Below are 19,813 nucleotides of genomic sequence, written 5' to 3' on the forward strand. Positions count from 1 at the left end.
CACTGCTACAACCTTATTTGGGTGGTGTTTTTCTACAAAATTTTGCACCGTTTCCCACATTTTGCACTTCTCCCGAATCTCAGTTTAAGTGAGAGATCCATCGACTCTTCCTCCTCTTCCCCGGACGAGATCTCCATAACCCCCCTCCTGTTGTTCGCGATGCAGGTGCATCATTTCGTTGGTGGTCAGTTCCTGGCTATGTTCTTCCACCAGTTCTTGAATGTCCACGTCATTCACCTCCAGCCCCATAGTCTTACCTAAGGACACATTTTCATTGACAATCGGCAGCTCATTGTTACAACAATCCCCTCAAAGTCACATCCAAGAACATTCAGGCCACAGCAGTCCCCAAGTGGAAGTGAGAGTTCTCTTGGTGACTCCAACCAGGCTTTATCGATGATCTTCAGGCAGTTCACGATGGGGAAATGATTTCTACCAAACTCTCAGAGGGTAGAGTTTGTTTCTTTGGTCACTTCGAAGCATCGCTGAAATAGTGCTTTGTTGGATAGCTTCTTGAAGTTCAAAATGACTTGCTGATCCATAGGCTGGTGTAATGTTGGGAGGAAGGAACTTAAACTTAATGAACTTGAATTCCTCCAGGTAGTCGTCCTCAAGGCCTGGAGGATGAGCAGGAGCATTGTCCATAACCAGCAAGACTTTGAGCGACAGATTATTTTCTGAAAGGTATTTCTTCACTACAGGACCAAAGACCTCATTCATCCATTCAACAACATGGGAGGGGAAAACGTAGGCACACGTGACACTCGTATTGTGGAACCTCACTCGCTTATCAAGTTACAATTTAAAATGTTTGCTCGTCTTGCAAAACACTCGTAGACCAAGTTACTCTCATTCCAAGGTTTCACTGTATTTGTGTCAAAGTAACCAAATTTTTAAACAGCTCTACTGAAAAGTTAAGAAATCTTACGTTGTATTTGCTGGCGAGATGTAGTGTTTACAGTGCACTATGTCTTCTGGTATGGGCTATATCAAATTTGTTACTTTCATTGACCTGTCTCAGTCTCATCCTTGGCTATGACAATATGAAAGTCACTGAGGTATGAGTGATGCTAGTAATACCACTCCTTATGTAGCCAGTCCCTGTTATGAATGGTGTGAAAATATCACTCATAGGGTCGGTTGGTGCATGCATTTCAGTGGGCTTGGCAGACTAATATGTAATAACAACGGCTGGCTCAGTGAGGAAAGCAACAGGAAACTACCTCATTCCTCACTTCCCTAGTACGCCTCTTCAGCGACATCTAAGCTATTTATGACAGCTGTTGGCGGAGCTGCAGAGGATAAAACCAGCCTTCGGGCTGAATACCCAACATACATACATACATACATACATACAACATTACATGCTAATTTACGGCCTTAATTTCTTTCAGAGGCATTCAATTCACTTACATGATATTGGTTACATATATGGAACATGACTAACTTTTTCTCAATACCAGACATGTGGTCAATTTCATACTGACGCACACACAGGGCGTTTCTCTGGTACCACTACGAGCAATGCAATCTGATAATCTTACATGTATAGTATTTTACCTAGAATTCTATATACAGGGTGCGGCAGAAATACCTGACGAATTTCAGACGTAAATAACTCAGCAACGCAACAAACCATTCACAATTTTGTTGCACAATTTAAAAGAGTAGAGTTTGCCATTTATGTCACATACAGTAAATTGGAGCAAACTAAAGGTCGTATTGGCCACAGCTTGCAAACAGGTGTTATTGTTGTGGTGCATGCGGTCTTGGCCTTGTAGAACACATGCATCATCTCGTCGGGGCTAGTCAGTCAGTCGCTAACATGGCGTGGGGTGGTGAACGCCGAGGTTTCGAGATTGAGACTTATTTCAAAAATGGCGACTGTTACCACAACACAGCAATTGTTTCACAGACACTTTGGCTTACATCGACATGAGAAAGTTCCAAGCAGGAACACAATTCTGTTATGGGTGAACAGTTTGAGAAAAAGTGGTTCGAGTGTGAAAACGAAGCCGCCTGGTAGGCCTCGTAGCATCCGAACACCAGAGACCGTACGCGCATTGAGACAAGCCGTTACGCAATCTCCGCAACGTTCGGTGCGTAGGCATTCACATGCTATGGGATTCTCGGATCTCACCGTAAGGAGGATTTTACACCCAGACATGAAGTTCCATCAGTACAAAATGGTGGGTGTTCAGAAACTCAGTGAACTTGATTGGGTCAACAGCAGAGCGTGTTGTGAGACTATCCTGGAAGCTGTAGCAGCTGACACCAGTGTCCTGGCAAGTGACGAAGCGCACTTTCATTTGCCAGGCTATGTTAATTTTTAAAAAATTTCGGTACTGGTCCGCAACCAATCCTCACCAGCTTCATGAGCGACCTCTCCACAGCGAGCGTGTTACTGTTTGGTGCACTGTCGCTGATTTCAGAATTGTAGGCCCTTACTTTTCTGAAGAGGACAGAACTGTAACAGTAACATCGGATCATTATGTACAGCTACTACGCATCTTCCTGCAGCCGACACCGACTTGGGGAATCCTGTTGTGTTGTTCCAACAAGAAGGTGCCACTGCACACACAGCCAGGGCGTCGATGGGTGCCCTCAGAGAAATGTTTCCAGAATCCGATATCAGTCAGGAATGAGGTGCACATACTAGAAAAACTTAAATAGCAAATGCATAGCTCAGCAAAACACTACAAATACATTACACCCCTCAAAGTTATGACCAATTATGGCTACCATTTCTCTGGGGATTTAATGTCTGAGTGTCTTTAATTGGGAAAGATGTATCCAGGTCCGATGAGCCTTCTTTGCCAGTGTCCTCTATGTTAAGCTATAATTCCCAATCCACATTGGAAAGTAGTTCCTGCAATATTCATGAGAGTTTGAAGATTATCTTCTCTCATGTAAGCTACTGCCTCTGAAACCATCTCCTTTCTCAGAGAAGTACTGGTACTATGTTTTGATTAGTAAGCTGGATGATTTTTCTTTCAGATAAAGTCAGCACTGTGGTTCCTTTTAATGCAGCCTTAAGTTTGGTCTTTCATTAAAGTTAGCTTAATTGAAGTCTCCAAGTCGTCCATAGTGAAGTGTTTGGCACACTACACTCATTACAGAAGTTTTTTTTATTTCTTTCTAGCTATAACAATTTCCCTGGAATTGAACTGTTCAGGTGACTTTTCTTAAGAATACATTAAAGTCAATGTCATTTTCTTTTCAGTTTAGAATTATTTAAGATTTTCAATATGTCAAAACTAATGGCAAGGTTAATGAACACTTTAAAATACCTGCGAAATAACACATTTCATTAATAGCAGAAGAATGTATCTCGTTCCTGAAAGAACATCAGATTTTATCAAATCACAATTTCTCTTTTCACAGTTACTTTAACTTTATACATCCTCACAGGTTTTTTTGTTTTAATACACAAACTGCTTTAGGTCACACCAGCATAGATAGGTCTTATGGTGACAACGGGATAGGAAAGGCCTAGGAGTGGGAAGGAAACGCCCATGGCCTTAATTAAGGTACAGCCCCAGCATTTGATGGTGTGAAAATGGGAAACCACGGAAAACCATCTTCAGAGTTGCCGACAGTGGGGTTCAAACCCACAATAACATTGTTAAAAGCACATAAACACACCTGGACTGCATACAAGTCGAGACCTTTCACTATTTCTTCACATCCCCACTTCCATTTTACAAATCAAGTAACGGATCAAAATGTTCATAACCTCAAAATTACCAGTTTAGTTTCATGAAAAGTTGGAAGTAGCCTAAAGTTGCTTAGTGTCATAAATTAGTGTCGCAACTGCAATTCACGTGTGTGCAATCAAAAGCCCATTGCAAAACTTGGTCGAAAAACCTAGTTTCGTGTAAACAGGACTTACAATAAAAAGAAGACAAAATTCGTAAGGACAGATACAGGACAAATTTTCACCTCTAATGATAGGAAGAGTATTTTGCTAAATTACTTAATGTCAAATTCAAAGAAATGGTGGTAGAGGAGGAACATAAAGAACAAATGATGGAAGAAGTCCATTATGAATAAGATTGTTGGAAACAGGAGCAGCTATAAAGAAAGTGGTCAGTGGCAACGCGTCAGGTGTGGATGAGGTGATAATGACAGCAGGACTAGTAGGGACTAGTGAAATGGAAGAAAAAAGTACTGGAAGATTGGAGAAAGGGTCTGGTAATTCCAGTATTCAAGAAGGGTGATAAGGAGGAATGTAACAATTATAAGTTCACATCTAGCAAAGAATTCTGAGAGAATATCAGAGAAGACTGAGGATGAAAGTAGAAAAGGAAAGGGGGCAAGAGAAACATTTAGGAAAGGTATAGCAACATTTGACCTAATTTCTGCATTAAGGAAAATGATGGAGAAAAGATGGAAGTTCAGGAAATATTCAGTGACTACATTTATAGATATTAAGCGGGAATATGAAAGTGCACCATGGCAACTGGTCTGGGATGCAATGATGAGCCATGTAAGAGAAGTGTGCAAGTGGTGTGAAGACCAAAACAGGACAAACAAAATGATTCACTGTATAAACAGGAATTTGACATGGAATTGTATTATCCCCTCTACTCTTCACCACTGCCATGGATGAAATTCACAAGAATGGAAAACAAACACTGAAAAGCAGAGAGACAAAGGCCATACTCTTTGCAGATGCAGTAATATGGGGAGAACTTGAAAATTACAAGAGTAAGTTACTGTATGGAATCATGTTCCATGTAAGAATGAGGGTCTGTTTCTCCCAAATTCGAAAGTTTTGTTTATTCACCTTTCCATTCACATGGAACGCTGATTCGTCACTGGAAACTAGTCTGTGACGAAAACCATTATCTTCACAACATTTCTGCAGTGCGATTCAAAAATTCAAACATAGGACTTTGCCATCACCTGATAAAGATTGATGCAATTGTAAGCAATATGGCTGTATCATCAGGCACCTTCCTATCACATGCCATAATGTACTTTGAGGTACATTCTGTTCCCTGTTATCTCTTGTAACAGATTTCCTAGGGCTGCAGTGATAAGCACTCCTGATCTGAATCGCTCCCGCTTCTGACACAGTGGGACACCCACTGCTTTTCCCTTTATACAAACAACCTGTGTCCACAAAATGAGTGTACCACCTGCAAACAGAGTTGTCAGAGGGAGGGTCCTTCCTATATTTCATTCGAAAATTGCTCTGGACTATGGTAACAAACCAATATTGGTGATATTCGAGAGTACAAAAAGCTTTCTCCTTACTGTTGACTGCCATTTTGTAAACGCTGCTTTAGCTGCCATCTGATTGTAACTGACGTCACTATAGTCTATGCAGAACAAAACTTAAGAGTCTGCCTAAACATCACTGCAACAATAACAGTTGGTTAGGACAGAATAAGAACCATACTTGTCCGACTCGTTGGCTGAACGGTCAGCATACTGGCCTTCGGTTCAGAGGGTCCCGGGTTCTATTCCCGGCCGGGTCGGGGATTTTAACCTTAATTGGTTAATTCCTACGGCACGGAGGCTGGGTGTATGTGTTGTCTTCATTATCACTTCATCATCACGACGCACAGGTCGCCTACGGGAGTCAAATAGAAAGACCTGCACCTGGCGAGCCGAACCTGTCCTGGGATATCCCGGCACTAAAAGCCATACGACATTTCATTTTCAGAACCATACTTGAGGGCCGGGCAAATTAAAAATTACTATAATAACAAACTTGTAACAATGGGAATTTAATACCATATCATTTCTCAAATATTAAAACAGAAATGTTTAATACACATGGAAAGAACAAGTGCTGATTTTTAAAGGGAACAAGGTTCACATGAAGATTAGCAATGTCAGGTTAAGGAACTTACTAGTATTTCCAAGTTTTAATTGATGCACAGTTTATGAATGTGTGAATTGTAAGTTCTGATACACAAGATTTTAGTCACTTGACAATGTTCAAAGTGTGTATATATATATATATATATATATATATATATATATATATATAGTACCAGAAGTGCTGGTCTAACATTGGTTTTGAAATATTCCAAACTTTAAAATATGCGCCTCGTGCCAATGTGCAGCCGGCTACAGCGAACATGCGGCAAGTGACGCAGCAGCCAGCTGAGACTCGCCAAGGCTAAGTTACATCACTCGTCGAATTTTTCATACCTTCTACCCTTAATAACTCCTATATTAATTATGATATGAATACGTAACATCACCCTACACCCCATTTTAATGCCTACAATACTACCAAGTTTCTTTAAAATTCGCCACGGTTTAAGAAAGTTATTGAAAGAGGAATGGCACAGCTGGAGTCTCCGCGACTCCAGTATAAAAGAGACGCGAAGACAGAACACAAATTGGTCTTGTCCCACAGTCGAACCTGCACGGCTGACTACTGGTGGTTGTCATTGCTACGATATATTGAAGTTAGAGAGTAGAAGTCTTTGATATTCTGCAAAAATAAAGGCGAGAACACATACTTAATATATCTCTGTCTACAGAGTTAGTTAGCGAGTGCGATACTTTGAACATTGTCAAGTGACTAAAATCTTGTGTATCAGAACTTACAATTTACACATTCATAAACTGTGCATCGATTAAAACTTTGAAATACTAGTAAGTTTCTTAACCTGACATTGCTAATCTTCATGTGAAATAGTTTCACATTATTTGTGAACTTATGACATTGTGTGAACGATACAGTTTTTCACTATTCAGAAAGTGAGTTAATATTATTCCAAGTCTTTAAACACAATCTTGCGAAGGAACAGGACTGATTTCGCTCAACAGTTTGCATTCTAACAGTGCCCTAATAAATGTAAAGGTGTGTGTGAACAGGACTAATTTCATACATTAGGCATTTTACTTCTAACACCCAGTTGAAGTGATTGTCATTTAACTCAGTGTGAATAATATTCCTATGGTATCTAGCAGTGTTCATTTCAATGAATGAACTCTCCAAATAACTGTAAATAGAATCAAAGTGATCTTGAAATCCTGGAGGACCCGACAAGCATTTGCGCCCACAATTCTCCAAACATTTAGAGCATTAATTAGCTTTGATTTTTGTGTGCTTAATTTCACTAGTGCGAGTGATTAGAAAGTGTGCAGATTTGATTCCATTAACATTCGGCTGCAAAAAATCTTGATTTTCGTCTCAAGTCAGAAACTAGTGCAGTTCACTTTAAAGAACTGTCTCGTGTTTGATTCCATTGACATTAAACAAGAAATTTGAGCATTTCTTTAATCCCTTCATGGGAACAGTGAAAATCAATTATAAATTACACCACTTTACTCGTCCATCCTACAAGACTTATACATGTGCTTGCTCTATTATTCCATGCAAGCGAAACCTGCAACTTGAACTCCGAGACCTTCCAGAATATCTGGAACTTCAAGCCCGCCCAGAGCAGCCCTCGAGGGATTGGTACGTGGTTCCGTATTGCCGAGAGATATTCTATGGTGAGGATGGGAGGAGCAGCGGTCTGACATGGGGCATCGCCAGCAGCAGGACGGAAGCATATCTTGCCTTACTGATCTCCAAACTGTACAGAGGCGATATAATCTTGACTTCATTTTTAAAAAATCAGCAGTTATAGACATGAACTTCACTCTAAGTAAAACTCTCTCATCATCTGTATCCCGTACAATTTAACATACCGTACACACCTCACATTCATCTCATGCTCTTCAAGCAAGAAGTACGTGTATCTCCCGGTACAATATTTATATAGATGATGTTGCACTCTTAAGTTAATAGAATAACAGTGAATCAGTTAAACTGTTTCTGGACTTCGATTTCACAAGTTCAATTGCAGAGAAGGAGTTTCACATATTTAAGTACTAATAAATACGATAAATAAGGAAGTAAGTTCAAAAACACAGTTTCTACGACACGGATTATGTTCTTTTGAAACTAACTTCTAAGAATTAACACCAGTTGCCTATCTGATCTTAAGAGTTGCCGGAAAAGATTTTTGAAACCATCTACAAATACACTCATTACAAAAACTGTCTGGTTACTCCCTTGCAATTGCAAATTAAGTGTATTTATATGTCAAGTAATATATGTCAGAACTGCTACATCTTGAAGAAACACTGTATTTTTAATTTTCTTCAGAAGACACAGAGCAAAGTTCTCTGTGAAACTTAAAGGGTTTCACCATGCTTTCTTGACGTGGCATAAACCCAAAAAGCACATATCGCGTCTACTGTATTTTTTTAGCTTGTTTAGAAGGTCAATTGAATGTGGAAAGTTATCATGTAGGAAGACAAAGATTTCATCCCTAAGGTTAAAAAATCGTATCAAGCATTTTCCGAGTCCACAACCTCCAAGAACGTAACAAACTTCCGATGTGTGACAGAATGGTGTCCTCTAAGCAAATTTGTAATTGCTATTTCAGTAGCCATGGCCTCAAGACAGTTTCATGGATTTTGCACATAAAGCTTCCTGATGAACTGTACAGTGTAAGCTAGGAATATTAATTTTTTTGTTTTTAAAATCTAACGAAGCCATTTTTAGTCCCAACCATTGCTCTTACACCAATTGCACATACACCGAATAATTTTCCAAACCCACGATATTGCTCAAACTGCACCTTGTATAGCAGTAAATATGTCCTCCCTCTGGGTGATACAGTAAAATACCAGTATAACAAAATATTGGGGACCTCATATATTAATTTGTTATAGTGAAATTTTGTTATAATGAAATAAATCAATTCTTAAGAACTTGCCTATTGCTAAACCTGTTGAAGAATCTATGTTATTTCAACATGAATTTGCACATAAAAAACCTTAACACTGTACTTATTAAATGAGAGGAAAATTAGCATACATATATTTACATGAAGTCATGATATAAAGTACAGGTACTTGCAAAAAGTTTACAGCAGCTCAAATTTTACCCTGTACATTACCTTACATTATCTCGAATATTTTTTGAAAAAGTCTCATTTTCTTCTGAACACTCCCAGACAAACAAATATTCAAGGTAATCAGCAACCACTGCGCTTGAATTCAACACAAATTTAATTCAAAAGTGCCTTTACATAAAATAAAAAAAGTATTTTACAGAGTAAGTTAAATTCTACATTTATCTGCGTAATGATAGAATCCATCTTCCGGAACGTACAGGGTAGCTTTCTGCACTTTCACTCACATTGGTGTGTGTACAGTATACTTCATATTTGGTATGTTCAAGTGAAATCTTCCTTTGTATTCAGCATTTTAATGAACAACACAATATCACATAGCAGGAAGTGTGCGCAGAAAAAGGATCTGCGAACAATGACAATGCCGAAAGATTGCGAAAAACTTTGCTCTTACAATCAATTTTTAGGCAGTGAACGATATTGTCAATGCCGATGAAACTGCATTGTTTCTTTTAATGCCGAGTCCAAGTGGAATTATGATTTTAAAGGAGGGAAGTGCCGGCTAGGAAATCGTACAAGGGTTGGGGTCGTCGTACTGTGTTGCAATTCACGCGGAAGCCAGAGACTATCACCTCGTCATAGGAAACTTCCATAAGCCATGACGTTTTAAGACGTCTGGCACTTTCCATGCAAGTACAGGGCATATAAAATGCATAAAATACAGTAACCCAATTAATAAAGCACTTGCACACAAGAGCCAGCATAGATTTCTCCTAGTCTCTGAATCATGCTTTCTTTTTCTTTCGATGTCTGAGGTTATGTTTGTCACTGACCTATCCGAGTGTATTATCTGAATACTGTGAATGCACCTTGTTGGATACATTTTGGAGATAGCTTTTTCCATGACATTTGAAAGGTTTAAACTGTGAATCAAGGTTAATTGCACGCAGTAACAGGTCTTAGAATACCTATATTGTGATGCGGCAAGGTTTGGCATTTCTGAATTACGAGTTGACGGTTAATTCGAAGTCCGATTTTCGCGTTCCAATGACTTTGAATTAACAAGGCTTTACTAATGACGTTCAGAACTGGTACACCAAAATTGAAGAAGATAATCTTCACGTCCTGTTGGGTAGGCAACCTGCTCGTCAGAACTGTGATGCATTTGCCTACTTTTCCCTGATTTGTAATTGGGTAGTTTTGCCTGTGTGTTGTATAGAGTATGCCATCTGGTATTAGCTGTATTAAGACTTGTGCGAAATACCCGGCGATTAAAACAGGATGAATTTCAATTATATTTTGAAGAAAAAGGCTACATTTTAATTTGTTTCACTGAAAGTTCGAAATTCGTTACAATAAAATATTTGAACAAACGTTAAATGGGGAAAAGGGAAGGGGCCTAAAAATAATTTCTCTATTCTGAACATTTTGTTAAACTGGCGTTTGTTACAATGACATTTTACTGTACTATGTAAAGAATAAATTTTTAATAACTCTTCTAGAGCGGTCAAATCTTTCCTCCCTGTCCTTATTAACATAAGGAGCTGGCATGTATCTGATTCATCAATGCTTTCATCAAGAGCCAGTGAAAAATAAGGAGAAGATACAATAAAAAAATTTAGGCCGCCGGATAACTGCAAATGTATCTTCATTTCACCTAGTCAATCTGCTTTGACAAAGGTATCCTCATTAAATGCTTCAGCCATTTTAAAAACACAATATTTAACAAATTCTCCATCTGACAGGGGTTTTAGCTTTCATTAATTAGTAGCTACATAGGAAGCCAAAAGGGATAATTCTCTTATTTTGAACAGATTGTATTACCAAATACATTTTTGTGCCTGAAGTTTCTTCTTTGGTTGCTCATTCACTATTCAGCAAGACTTATATGAATAGACATTTTATTTTTTCTAATGATCTGTGATGTAGAGTCTTGAGTTATATTCCTTAAGAACTGCCAACACTTGTAGACAAACTAAGCACTGAGGTTTCTTGTCCTTTTTTATGTATAAGGAAACAGCCTAATTCCCATTCTGTGTTGATCCTATGATTTTCACAGTCTACATTCCTAAATTTTGGAAATGTGTTATGAAAAACAACATAGGAGTACAGAAGAGCATATTATGACCAACTGTATTTCACAGTACTACTGCCACCTCCCTGCTGTTGGTACTGCCTGCTGGTGAAGTATGAGAGATCCAGGAGGCAGTGACTGAGGAGTTTGACTGGCACTGCCGTTTACATTCTAAGAATTCTGCTTGGTGAGTAGGCAATAAAAAATCTGGTAACTTCTACTGTGAAATACCTGTAGCTGCAACTTTTATCATAATGATTAAAGAAAATATTTTCATAATTAAACTCAAGATGGTTCATGGTGTGGGTTACTGTAGTCACATCCTAGTTTGTGAACCATGGGCAACGGCTGAGTGGCCTAGTAAGTGGTCCTGAGAGTCGGGATACCAGTTGCTATGGAATGGAAGTGGGTGTCTCGGACGTATTCTGAGTCATGGCCCTCCTTGTGCTCAGGCAGCTAGGACTATACAATCCACCGGTGGTCCATAACCCGTTAGAGGGGAGATCCTCACTTGGACTATGTGCAAGTAGGGTAGCATCCTGCTTCACGAATTTACCGAGCTCAGAACATTTTAAGCAATCCTCGGACCTACGGGAGTAACAGAGTCCCACTCCCACTTGACAGGCGAGGGACTCCTTGGAAACAACTTGGCGAACAAAATGGAATTCGATGGGGAGCTATCAATATTAATGGGGCTTATGGAAGAAAGTAAAACTGGCTCAGTCAGCAAAGAGGATGCATCTGCATGTGCTAGGAGTAAGTGATATTTGGGTAAGGGGAGATAAGGAAGAGATAGGAGATTATGAAGTGTACTTGACGGGAGTTAGAAAGGGAAGGGCAGAGTATGGGGTAGGGCTGTTTATCAGGAACATCACTGCACGCAACAAGTTTTTTAGGCATGTAATTGAACGAATGATGTGGGTAGAATTGGCAGTTGGAGGAAATAGGACGAGAATTGTCTTAGTGTATTCACCATGTGAGGGTGCAGATGAGGAAGTTCACAAGTTTTATGATGCATTGAGTGATATCATGGTCAGAGTAAACAGCAAGAATAGGATAGTGCTAATGGACGATTCCAATGCGAGAGTTGGAAATAGAACTTAAGGATACGAAAGGGTGACTTGTAAATGTCGGGAAGATATCTAAGCTAATGCAGATGGGAAGCGTTTGCTAGACTTCTGTGCCAGTATGGGTATAGCAGTTACGAATACATTCTTCAAACATAAAGCTATTCACCGCTGCACAGGAGACTAGCGGTACCAGATTCGTAATAGACTATATCTTAATAGACTTCGAATTCAGGAAGTCTGCTAGTAATGTACAAGTTTTCCGGAGATTTTTCGATGATACAGACCACTAACCGATCTGATCTGTAGTGAACTTAGTATCTCTAGGCGAATATGGGTAGAAAATATACAGGACGAGGAAATTGGAAGTACATATGATTAGCGAGTAGTTTCAAACAGTAGGCAGTAAACAGGTTTAGGATATGGAAAGAAAACGGGTGGCATACAGGGATGCTGTAGTAGAAACAGCAAAGGAATGCCTAGGAACAACTCTGCGTAAAGATAGAAAAAGGCGAACATCTTGGTGGAATGATGAAGCGACAGCAGCTTGTAAACGTAAAAAGGCTTATCACAAATGGCTCCAAACAAGGGCCAAGGAAGACACGGAATTGTACGTAGATGAAACAAAAAGAGCGAAGGAAATAGTTGTTGAATCCAAAAAAGTTGGTAATAAGCTGGAAAAGCTAGGTGAAGTAGCAGGGAAACCTATCTAGACAGTAATAAAGCATCTAAGGAAGGGAGGGAAAAAGGAAATGAACAGTGTTTTGAGTAATTCAGGTGAACTCGTAATAGATCCCAGGGAATCACAGGACAAGTGGAGGGAATATTTTGATCATCTCAACGTAAAAGGAAATCATCCTGGTGGTGTTGCGAACAGTGAAGCTCATAGGGAGGAGGAAAATTAGGTTAGTGAAATTACGCTCGAGGAAGTGGAAAGTATGGTAAATAAACTCCACTGTCATAAAGCAGCAGGAATAGATGAAATCAGACCTAAAATGGTAAAGTACAGTGGAAAGGCAGGGATGAAATGGCTTCATAGAGTTGTAAGATTAGCATTGGAGTATTGGTAAGGTACCTTGAGATGGGACAAAAGCAATAACTGCACCTATCTATAAGCAAGGGAAGAGGAAGGCTTGCAACAACTATCGAGGTATCTCTGATTAGTATGCCAGGCAAAGTATTCACTGGCATCTTGGAAGGGAGGGTACGATCAGTAGTTGAGAGGAAGTTGGATGAAAACCAGTGTGGTTTCAGACCACAGAGGGGTTGTCAGGATCAGATTTTCAGTATGCACCAGGTAATTGAAAAATGCTACGAGAGGAATAGGCAGTTGTGTTTATGTTTCGTAGATCTAGAGAAAGCATACGACAAGGTACCGGGGGAAAAGATGTTTGCCATACTGGGGGACTATGGAATTAAAGGTAGATTATTAAAATCAATCAAAAGCATTTATGGTGACAATTGGGCTTCAGTGAGAATTGATGCTAGAACGAGTTCTTGGTTCAGGGTACTCACAGGGGTTAGACAAGGCTGTAATCTTCCACCTTTCCTGTTCGTAGTTTACGTGGATCATCTGCTGAAATGTATAAAATGGCAGGGAGGGATTCAGTTTGGTGGAAATGTAGTAAACAGTCTGGCCTATGCTGACGACTTGGTCTTAATGCAGATTGTGCCAAAAGCCTGTAGTGTAATATCATGCAACTTGAAAATAGGTGCAATAAGTATGGTATGAAAATTAGTCTCTCAAAGACTAAATTGATGTCAGTAGGTAAGAAATTCAACGGAACTGAATGTCCGATTGGTGATACACAGCTAGAACAGGTAGGTAATTTCAAGTATTTAAGCTGTGTGTTCTCCCAGGATGGTACTATAGTAAGCGAGATTGTACATTTTTATTCAAAGGCCGGATGAATGTACGGCCAAATGGCAGTCTGGGCTGGAACTGTTATATGCTATTAAAACTGTACTTTTCTTCATATCACCAACTGCCGCAATATTCACAATTTATGACAGGATCATCATAAGTAACTTATTTCCATCTCATTCAGCTGTTAAAGTAAAATATTTAAGATTAAAAGGTCAGCTTTAAAACCCTTCTTGAGTTTGTCTTCACACATTTTGTACTAGACAGGGTTCACTTTGATCTTCAGGAAGTGAGGCAATTTGTTTATTTCCATTTGAACTAAGAATGGTTAAAAAAGGATGATGGGATTAACTTTGACTGAAATATAGCCTACTCTTCATAAATTCATCCTCATTACTACAAATGAAAATGTATTGACAATATATATTCCACAAGAACTATGAATACCAGCCAAATATGTACTACTGTGAAACGACACAAAACTAACAAATCCTCAAATCAATTCAAAGAAATCTGACACAAATCAGAAAAGTACTATCTGTATTTAAAAAACTATATATCAAAGGAAACATGTGTTTAAACTAGCCCTAGAAAATTATATTAAAATTCATCACATATAGGGAAAAGTCACTTTACTCAATATATAAACTCATATCGGGCCTGGGAGATAGCGTAAGTTTCATATTTAATCTTCTTTATCGTTTGAAACACTTCCACATTTCCAGAGAAATGTGTCAAGGTCACAATTCTGTTTGACATTGAATAAGCTGCTCAATACAAGGAAGCTGGGAATACATTTGCTTTAAGTAACAGTTAAGAAAATTTAGTTTGCAGAATTACCTAAACGATCCAGGTGGTTTTCAAACACACATCTCCTTAATTCAATGAAGAGAGACGTCAAGTGTGGAGCCGCTAGAGGTGAATTAAAACCTCTCAAAATTAAAGGCACAAGATCTTTGAAGTAATGTGACAACTTTGCACCATTTCCAGTCGCAACAGCATTAATCATTGATACAGCACAAGTGATGTTCTTGTTCAGCTGTAGAAAAAGGAAGTTGCAGATCAGTAAGTCCATAATATGTACATAGGAGAGCATACAAGATATCGTCATTGCCAGGACAAAACCCCCTACGTGATAATATTTTTGGAGATAAACAGACCCACAGCATATACATTATAAAAGAGCAAGAATGCCTTGACAATATGCACACAATATTGCACCTTAGATGACAGAACCTTTCCGGCCAAAGTTCTAAGCTAAAATATTTCACATAGGTTTTGTCCTGGCAGCGACGATATAAATGTGAAGGCACTACAATAATTACAAGTGGGACTTCAAATATTAGGATGTAATGAACTTCATAAAATTTACAACCAGAAAGCAGAAGACTGATGAGGATATTCATTCTAAAGAAATGTTAAACCATGAATAATTTCAAATCCAGAGAAATAAATCCCAGAAAACCGAAAGCAGATAAAAACCACTTTGTAGAATTTACTGCAATCTGTAATATTATCGTTGATCAATACTTTTCATATTGTGGGCCTTCGCATTTAGTTTTCTACCAAATCTGAAATGCCACTCTTATCATAGTCAGTACAGAAAAAATGAATAAAACATAAATGATCAGAAATTGTATTCTCTACAACTTTTGTTATGTAGTACAGTACTTTTCGATAGGGCCAATAACATAGGTATTTAACAATTAAATTTTAGGTGCCTTCCCTTAAACTACCATTTCATCCAGGGTGAGTAAAATTGTTTATAGCTTAGACTGTAGTTTCTTATTCCCCGACTCGATATACCAATTTTCATTAAATTCTGTTAAGCCATTTCCTCGTAGCTCGGCATTGATATAGACTTAGCAACAAAAATACAAATTCATGAATATCTGTGTTTTAGCCGGTATGGTAAAAATGTATAAGACCTATGATCGGAAATTTAACTCTATATAACTTTAGTTATGTAGTATTTATTGATAGGACCACTGAAAATGAAAATATTTGAGAATTAAATTTTAGGCTTTCCCCTAAACTACTGTTTCACTGAGCGTGAATAAAATGATTTATAGCCTAGATTGTAGTGGCTCATCCTCCGACTTTACATACAGATTTTCATTAAATTCTCTTCAGCCGTTTTCTCGCGATGCATATACATTCATACATACAGACAGAAATTACGGAAAAGTAACAATTTCATTTCCCCGTTACTGTGGACATGATCGATGCAGAAATACCATTATTTTCAAATTCTGAGCAATGTACAGACAGAACTTATTTTATATACAGTATATAGATGTACTGTATTTGTTTTTTTAGTTTTTCCAGATTATCTGGATTTTCGATCATCTGGATCAGTTCCGGTCCCACTTAATCTGGATAAACGAGGTTCTTGTGTACCGAAATTCAGATAGCAAAAACAAAACTGATGCTAATCCATTTTATTTCTTTAAATTTCATAGAGTGAATCATAACTGGAATGAACTAGCATTTACTTAAAAGTTTGTCATGTAAATAACCTGAAGAATTCAGCAAATAAATGTGTCCTTAGGGTCTTTCAAGAAAAATAAATTTTAAATTGTTGTCAGCCTGATCTGGATCAAATCACAACAATCCCAAAATGTAAGTGCATTTGTTTAGCCAGTGTTATATTCCAGAAACATCTGGAAACTAATGAGCTCTCAAAGCCATTTTCACAAAATGAGTTGCAAAAGGCCATACAATAATGTAAGAACTTTTTTTTTGCTATGGGCTTTACGTCGCACCGACACAGATAGGTCTTATGGCGATGATGGGATGGGAAAGGCCTAGGAGTTGGAAGGAAGCGGCCGTGGCCTTAAGGTACAGCCCCAACATTTGCCTGGTGTGAAAATGGGAAACCACGGAATACCAAAATGTAAGAACAACAGGGCAGCTGGATTAGATGATATAAGAATAGAGCAAGTAAAGAAATTTGGACCAACAACACAAATGGTTTGTGGAACTCTTTAATAACTGCTTAAGGCAGAACAAGATGCCAAAAATATGGAGGAAAACTAAGATAACTGCTATCTTGAAACCTGGGAAAGAACCTTCTGACCCCAAGAGTTACCTTCGCAGAATTCCAAGGAAGTCACAGCCGTTGGAGGACACAAAGGAATAGCTGACCCCAAAGGAGTGTATTGTCACCAATACTCTTCAACATTTAAACAAATATCAGCCCAGACCTCATGTAACCAAAAGTTTCATATATGCCGACAACTTTGCTTTAACAGTACAGACAAGTGATTTTGAAGAAGAACAGATGATAACAGGAGCTCTAGAACCTTTTCTGACTACAACAACAAGAACCACCTGAAGCCAAACCCACAAAAGACTCAGGTCAGTGCTTTCCATTTTCGAAACAGACAGGTAGGAAGAAAAAGAGACTTGGGAAGGCACCAAACAGGAGCACTGTTTTACACCTAAATACCTTTGAATTACCTTAGACAGGTCCCTCACCTACAGACTGCATTGCCTAAACACCAAACACAAGGTGTCAGCCTGTAACATCATTCGGAAACTTGTTGGTAGTAAATGGGGTGCTGAATCTCAGGTGGTCCGTACTTCTCGCCATGGCACTTTGTTTCTCTGCCGGTGGATACGCCTGGCCAGAGTGGTATAAATCCGCCCGTGCAAAGCATGTAGATGTGGCCCTTAATGAAACTGCAAGACTAATTACTGGATGTTTGAAGCCAACTCCAAATACAGTAGAGACAATAGCGACACTCAGCGAGAGATCGAGGGACAGCTATTAGAGCTCTCTCTAGCGGGTAGACATGAGAACTACTGATTCTGTCATAAGAGCACATGTATTTGTGTGTGATGTTTTTGGTGTTATTTATGCGTTTTCAGTGAGTTGACATAAATAGTAGCGTGTGTCGTTCCTTGATATCTCCTCTCAACATGAGGAGAAAGGTATGTGCTGTGTTTGGCTGTAGTAACTATGAAGTAGAGAAGAATGCGCGGTCTTTCTTTCGCTACCCTCGTGACAAGAAAATGTTAAGTAATACTGTGTTTGCATATATATTCTTCCAGTGACAGATTTTTATAGTACTTCATAATCTCCCGACCTGCTCGACCCATATTTTAACTGGCTTAAAATATAATACGCATATTTTATTGTATAGTGCAGCAGTTAACCTTCATACCAATGTGTTGTAGGTGTGATCTGTGGGTTTTGAAATGTCACAGAAGTTATTTGGATAAGGTGTACAAGAAAGAAGGGACGTTACACTTATATAAGAATTATAAGATCTGTTCAGAGGATTTCCAGGCCAGCGATTTTAAAAATCCTCGACTACACAGCCAAGGGTATGTTACATTTTTACTCTAATTGTATGTAAATATTCCTCAAAGCATGACTATCGACAACATTTTCATACTTTTCTATCTTTTATCACTCTTGTCAGATTAAAGTCGGGATTTTATAGATTTTCTTTCCGTTAGTAGGCTTTATGTTAAGAAGAAAATTGTCCAGCTTTTAAATGTTAATTCATTGCATCATTTGTGTAGGGAATGTGCCGATATTTTTATTGACAAGTGTTTTAATGTGATGATACAATGTTTTTAAATGATAAAAAAGACAAATCTAACAGTAAAAGTTCAGGCAGAATGCTAAAGCAAAAAAAAGTAATGCATCAATCCATTTCAGAGCAGTTCATTTCACATCTTGTTTATTTGTCTAATTTCAGTCTTTAAATAATAACCTTTTAAATAATTCTTCATTCATTTATCCAGAATTGCTTTAGCAACTTCGAAGTTAATATCTCAATAATAATTTCCTTCTAGACATAATTTATTTATCCATTTTCGTGCATGCATTTCCATTGATATTTGAATTTAGCGCAACTTTTCAGGTCAAGTCACTAGGAGCGCCACCGTCGAATATTATCCCATTTTAACAAGGCTAAATCCGTAAGTGTCGTGTATTGTCTCTACTGTATTTGCTAACTCCAGCTAACAAATTGTAGCCTATTGTAGCAAGAATTGCTCCTCCTGATATATGCCGGGAAATAGCCACAAATGCCAAAAGGAAAAAGTTGAAGAAAATGAGCTACATCCACTACACACACACACTCCACCAAAGCCGAGACTGAAATCTAGGAGGAGCTTCCTACAGTCTCCACTAAATACATCCCCGAAGAAAGCCAGAGAAAAATTGTGGGCAGCCAGAACAAGTCATCTTCAAACATGGACAAAACCAGCTGAATGCCAACCAACCGGACACAACTTGGACTGGATCACATGGAGATCGCTGAACAGGTTAAGAACAGGTGTTGGAAAGTCCAAGGAAAACATAGTGAAATGGGGATATTTGGATGTGTCACCACTATGCGAAGTATAGATAAGGAAAGTGTTTTTTCACCAATCAATACACAATTTATTTTAAATAGATTAAATTAGTACCGGTTTCGGCTCTTTAACGGCCATCATCAGCTAGTACATGATTTGTTTCCAGCCATTAGACAATTCACAAGTTGTTATTGTATTAGACATCCGGATGGGATGTCTAATGGGGGATGGAAATGTATACAGTAACATGTAATTAAAATATCAGTCAAGGTAAAAAGTTACAATAAGTTAGAACATGAGTATGTAGGACATATTAAAAACATATAGGTCATAATATAAAACACTTAAAAAGTTTTAACACATTAAAATTTGTTAAGTATAGGTAGACACTTGTTAAAAATTTTTAGTTCATGTTACATAGGTTCATTCTTCTATCTTCTGTGTAGTTCATCTGCTTTATGTTATGTTGATTTTAGCTGTGTATGGTAATCTTCGAGAAAGTTCTGAAGCTGGTATGCGTCAATTGATATGGACCTTTGTCATGAAGAAATTTTTTATATTGTGTTATATATTCCAACTTGTGATGTACTCTGGTAAGTTTTAGTATAGTAAACAG

General features: G+C 38.4%; 1 protein-coding gene across 1 annotated transcript in view; it reads right to left on the reverse strand.

Moving 5' to 3' along the window:
• LOC136864677 (stalled ribosome sensor GCN1) overlaps positions 1-19,813 on the reverse strand; it is a 599,881-nt gene that overhangs the window by 406,003 nt on the left and 174,065 nt on the right. The window contains exon 15 of the mRNA XM_067141987.2: positions 14,725-14,923. Coding sequence (XP_066998088.2) covers positions 14,725-14,923 — 199 coding nt within the window. The remainder of the gene's footprint in view (positions 1-14,724; positions 14,924-19,813) is intronic.

This window comes from Anabrus simplex, chromosome 2, assembly GCF_040414725.1.
Source record: "Anabrus simplex isolate iqAnaSimp1 chromosome 2, ASM4041472v1, whole genome shotgun sequence".
Lineage (NCBI taxonomy): Eukaryota > Metazoa > Arthropoda > Insecta > Orthoptera > Tettigoniidae > Anabrus > Anabrus simplex.